At 39.0% G+C, this 6,000-nt stretch overlaps 1 protein-coding gene across 6 annotated transcripts in view; it reads left to right on the plus strand.

Annotated features, from left to right (window-relative positions):
* Window positions 1–2,214, plus strand: part of HEATR5A (HEAT repeat containing 5A) — a 106,185-nt gene extending 103,971 nt beyond the window's left edge. For all 6 annotated transcript variants that reach the window (XM_055133064.1, XM_055133066.1, XM_055133065.1 and 3 more), the window contains 2 exons: window positions 65–278; window positions 780–2,214. In XM_055133064.1, coding sequence (XP_054989039.1) covers window positions 65–278; window positions 780–1,084 — 519 coding nt within the window. In that variant the 3' untranslated portion in view covers window positions 1,085–2,214. The remainder of the gene's footprint in view (window positions 1–64; window positions 279–779) is intronic.
* Window positions 2,215–6,000: the final 3,786 nt, after the last annotated feature.

Here is a 6,000-nt window from a genome sequence, read left to right on the forward strand (position 1 = left end):
GCATGTAAAATGTACTTTAAATTTTATTTATAGTTTATACTGTTTTTGTCTCTTTACCTAATAGGTTCAGATAAAGACCTATCAGCTCCTACTTTCCATTTTTCAGTATCCAAATCCAACTGTTTCCTACCCTTACATACATTCATTAGTATCCCCTATTGTGGAAAAACTTCAGGAAATAGACAAGAGAAAACCTGAGGATGCCACTGAGCTTCAGATCTTTCAAGAAGGCATAAAGGTCTTGGAAGCACTAGTCGCTGTTGCAGAAGAACAGCATCGTAAGTATTGCTTAAAAAGTAGGGTATCAGGGCTGGAGCAATAGCACAGAGGGTAGGGTGTTTGCCTTGCACGCAGCCCACCCAGGTTTGATTCCCAGCATCCCCTGAGCACTACCAAGAGTAATTCCTAAGTGCAGAACCAGGAGTAACCCCTGAGCATTGTCGGGTGTGACCCAAAAAACTAAGAAAATAAAAAGAGTATCACTTATAAAGTAAAGCATTAAATACTGTATTTTCATATTCAGTGAGAGATAGATCTAACATCAATCCCAAATTTGTATACTATTCAATATTAATTTGGGAGATAAGATTGAAAGAATTGTATTTCCTCAAGGGAAAAGTGTATATAGATGATTTCACTTACATTCGTGTGCAAAGCATTATCTCTATACATCGCTACCCCTATAAGGAGGACCAATGGTAGTTTTATATAATGAACATTTATTATATACAGTTATATCCCTGAACTACTAGAGCTTACATCCTGTGTTTACTTTCCAGGCTCTCAGCTGGTGGCCTGTCTTCTGCCCATCCTCATTTCCTTCCTTTTGGATGAGAATGCTCTGGAATCAGCAACTTCCATAATGAGAAATTTACATGACTTTGCTCTGCAAAATCTCATGCAGTTTGGGCCTCAGTACTCCTCAGTTTTTAAAAGTGTGATGGCTTCTTCCCCAGCGCTAAAAGCTCGCCTTGAGGTTGCTATAAAAAGCAGTCAAAGTGTCAGAGTTAAGGCACCAACATCCAAGAATACCGAGAACCCTGGAAAGAATTCAACAATCCAGTTAAAAACCAACTTCCTGTGATTTTGTTTTTTTCTCTCTTACAGAGAGCACCTTAATAACTGATCATTTCCTTCCCTTGGGACAAAAGTAACATTTTGGACATAAGTGCACTTGGATGTCTGGTTGATTGTTTTAACTTAAATAGATAGGACTTTTCAAATTAAGAACAAACTTTTTTGGTAGGGTTTTTTTTTTTTCTCCCACAAAGCTCTATCAAAATTCTTGTCAGGAATTTCAAGAAAGTGTTAAAGAATTTCACTTCCTACTCAATCTACTGCTATAAAAGTAAAATTCTCACAGTTATTCATGCATGGTAATCTTCATACTATGACATACAGCTTTGTCTCTAGTATAAATTACCTGCATTTATATTGTATCCCAATTGCATATTTAAAATTCTGGCTTATTCAGTAATTGTATTAAATTTCTCAGATTTCTCAAATAGCATAAGTGATTGGAAAGCTATTTAGAAATTTTGTTTAGTATATATAATAGAGCAAATTGATTACAGTATACAATGACTTAATATTTGGTATCTATAAATATTAAGCTTTTTACTGTCTTCTGTTTTTTGCTTATGTTGAGTTCAGAAAATGAATTCTACTCATTTCATATAGAATAGAGTCTTTATTTTTCTCAAATGAAATTTCTGTTACCTTTGTTCTTAACAGTTCTGTTTATTTTCATTTGTGGCAAACATTCATACCAGTAGGTTTAATAATAGACTTATTTCTATATTTAGATCAACTATGGGTTTATATAAATGCAAGATTTAGTACAACAAGTTTAAATAATCAGTGACTGTTTTTTTTAACTTGAAACATATTTTAATATTGAAAAAATCTAATGATAAAGTCATATTGGTCAAGAGATATTTTTTAACTCTTGGTGGTCATTGACTCTCCTGCTTCTGTGTTAAACTTGAATTCAGGCAGTGTCAAAACAAAGCATTAACAAAAACAGAAGTAAGAAGGGCCATGTTTAGAATTGAGAAAACAGTCTGAGTCAAGCAAGTACAATGTGATGTACTCTATTTTATTATGTTTGTATATAAATCTCTTGTAAATTCTTTAAAATGAAAACATTTGAAAAATGCTAACACTACAATCAATTTTTCTAATTTACATAAATAAAGCTAATTTTCTTTATCATTCTTGCATTTGAAATTATTTTACCACCTTAAACTGATTTGTGAATTATGGAGCAAATAAACAATGTACTCTTTTTTAATTTCGCCTTTTTCCTCAGAGGAGTCTTTTGGAGCCTTTTTTCTTTTCTTGCAGTATTTGGGTTCTTTGTCTTCTTATTATCTCCGTGAATTTGAGCATATACTTCCTTTTTTTGTTATGTTTATTTGTTTTGGTTTGTGGATTGCACCCCACAGTTTTCAGGGCTTACTCGTGGGTCTGTGCTCAGGGACCATTCCTACCATTGTTCAGGGGACCATACTGTTGGAGAACGATATACCCAGATTTGAACCAGGGTTTCAACTGTGTCTTAACCTTTGTACTATATCCTGAGCCTCTTCTTCACACTTTTTTTTAGTTTTGATTTGTTTGGGAGCCATGTCTGGCAGTGCTAAGGGCTTACTTCTTACTCTGGACTCAGGGATTACTCCTGACAGTGCTCAGGGGACCATGTGGGATGTCAGGATCAAACCCCAGTCAACTGCGTGCAAGGGAAGCACCCTACTTGCTGTACTATCTCTCCAACCCTGTCTTTACATTTCCTTAACCTCTGCTAACACTAAGAAAATTTAATAGCTTACTCATCTGTTCCACTGGAATTTTAATATCTTCTTACACCTGAAATAGAATACTTAACATCTCTTCAGACTGCTTTCCAAAGGGAAAGTTTTATATTCTGTAACTTGCATATGTAGCGTCATTTATGTACCGAGTGACTCCTGAGAATTGCACTGATGCTGTATGAATTTAAACTCAGAAATTTACTCCTTTGTCACAAGGCCAATGATGAGCTAAGGCTTCAGAAAATATTGAGCTTTTAGATTCCATTGTTCTGTGTAGTTTTTTTTAGTTTATTGATCAACATTATGTCTACTCATTGAATAATGTGGTGCTCCTGCAGTGTCTGCATTAAAAATGCTATTGGGATGACAAGGTTAGGAAAGCACTCTGTTCAATGGCATGAAGTTAGGAACTTTGTCTTGGGACATACCCAGTAGGTGTTGTTGCTTGGGTGGGTGTTTGGCGTTGTGAGTACACCCAGCCAGGCTCAGACCATCTGGATTTAGAGATGGAACCAGGGCCTCTTGCATGCAAATGAATTAGCAAATATTATCTTATTGATAAGTAAATTAGGACTGGAAGGAAGGCTTTGGATCCATCATTCCGGTCCTATTTGAACTCATGCACACACACTGGTGAGAGAGAACAGTGCCCTGATACTCTGATTGAAGGTGTTTCTCTGAATGCTCCAAGCCTCCTTAGGAGCCTCCACACTCCTTGTTGATGTGTCTTTCGGTACATTTCTTCAAGTCACTCCCCAAAGGGGTTTTGGCTGAGATTGTTGGAAAACATTTTTTAAGTTATGTTCCCTCTAACAGTTTCTAGGGGAATAGATAGTATGATTAAATTTATTATGTTCTGATTTTGTTTAAAGGTGAATAGTTAAAACCAAAAAGAAGTGTTGTTTTACCCTGGGAGGGAGGGGAGAAGGGCTTTAGGTCACATCCAGCAGTGCCCAGGGCTTACTGCTGGCTCTGCTTAGGGTTCACTCCTGCTGGGGCTCCAGACTATTGTGGTCACAGGAATTGACCTCAGGTTGGCTGCATGCAAGGCAGTAAGTGCCTTGCCCTCTGTACTGTTGCTCCAGCCTGAAATGACTAAAAATAACTTGAGGCCAGATAGTACAGCGAGTTGGAAGCTTGCCTTGCACACAGCAGACCTGGGTACTATCCTTGGCACCCCATATGGTCCCCCAAGCCTGCCAGGAGTGATCACTGAGTACAGAATCAAGAGTAAACCCTGAGCACAGTGGGTATGGCCCAAAAACTAAAACAACAATAAAAAAATAACATTGAGACCAGAAAGGTCACTGGGCTGGAGCACATGATTTACATATAGAAAGCCCAGAACCAACTGAGTACTGATCCAATTGTGGTCCTTCCCACCTTACCCCTGTCTTCCCCCAAAAAATCCAAAAGGACTGACATTGGAGGGGCTGGAGAGAGTACAGCAGATAGGACACTTACTTTGCACACAGCCGACCTGGATTTGATCCCCAGCATCCCATATGGTCCCCTGAGCCTCACCAGTATATTTTTGAGTGTAAAACCAGGAGTAACCCCTAAGCATCGCCAGGTGTGTCCAAAAAAACAGTAACAGTATTGGAGACAAAAAAATAACATTGGAGGGACTAATAATAATGGCGTTGGGGGTCTGGCTAATAATAACTTTGGAGAGGCAGGGGTGATAGTTCAGGTGGTGGACATGCTAGATACTGAGTTTATTCCCCAGCGTTGTATATCTCCTTTCAAAACTGGCAGGTCGAACCCCAGTGCCCCACCATCAACTTGTCAAGTTTGCTGTGACACGCAAGACCCGAGGGTATTAAACATAAGTGGCTTCAGAATGAAGTGTGCATATATGATCTGAACTGAGGGGCCCTACTGCACAGTGAGGCCCTGAACCCCCAGATTCTCTGTTTGTTCCTTGTTTTTGACACTGATGAAGGTAGCTTTGGAGGAAAGAAGAGATAGTACAGGAGTGAAGGCATTTGCATGCCAACTCCAATCTCCATACTGTATATGGTCCCCTCAGCCCTACTAAAAATAATCTCTGAGCACAGAGGCAGAAAAAAAAACCCTAAGCATAGCTGGGTGTAAGCTCCCCTTCCAAAAAATAAAAACAAAGAGGCAACTTTGAACTTGTGTTTTATTGAGTTTCCTGGACCTTTTCCTCCCTTGAGTGTCAGGTATTTGAAATACGCAAAAGCTTCTTAAAATAGATTTTCTGAATTATGGAAATACTTTTGTTTCAGTGGTCAACAGGCCTATTGTGAGTCATCTCAAATGAGAAGTGGTTGGACGATGCACTTCCTTTTCTCCCTTCAGCTGTGCTGTTACTCTGCCGTTTCGTATATTGTTTCTTGCTGTCCTTTCTTGTTTAATCAATTACATGACCATTTTGATATCAGTATTGAGTAAGAAGTATAGAAATTTGTCTTACATGAAGCTGTTTAGTTAATTATTAAGGTTCTTAGTATAGAACCTTCCGGATATCACCAAGTCTGTCTCTGGGTAAACATTTGTCTAAACCTTTTAGAACAATTCTTTCAAGTTAAAAGATTGGAAATTTCCATGTTCTTCATTAAAAACTTTCCAGTTAAAAATTTGACTCCAGGGGCTGGAGCAATAGCATAGCGGGCAGGGTGTTTGCCTTGCACGTGGCCAACCCGGGTTCGATTCCCAGCATCCCATATGGTCCCCTGTGTACCACCAGGAATAATTCCTGAGTGCATGAAGCCAGGAGTAACCCCTGTGCAATGCCAGGTGTGACCCAAAAAGAAAAAAGAGAAAAAAAAAGAAGAAAAACCTGTGTGTGATCTCACTGGGCTGTTTCATAACATTTCTGTAACTTTTTTTTTCCTCTTTTAATTATGTGTCTTAAAGTTTTACTTGTTGCGTTGGGTTGGTTTCATTTGGAAGGGGGGAATCATTGTTTCCTTTTACTCAGGGGACAGGGTTAGGGGCACAGGGCTCAGGTCTTACTACTCTCTCTGTGCTCGAGGATCACACCTGGTGGTGTTCAGAGAGCTGTATGTGGTGCTGGGGATTGAATCTGAGTCCACTAGGTGCAAGTAAGTGCCTTATCCCTGTACTATCTCTCCAGCCCTTTTGCCATAATGCTTAAAAGTCCTTTGTTTCTTAGGTGTGGCACCAAAAGCACCAGTGTCAACGGAAACATGAGATAAAT

Source organism: Sorex araneus, chromosome 3 (assembly GCF_027595985.1).
Source record: "Sorex araneus isolate mSorAra2 chromosome 3, mSorAra2.pri, whole genome shotgun sequence".
Classification (NCBI taxonomy): domain Eukaryota; kingdom Metazoa; phylum Chordata; class Mammalia; order Eulipotyphla; family Soricidae; genus Sorex; species Sorex araneus.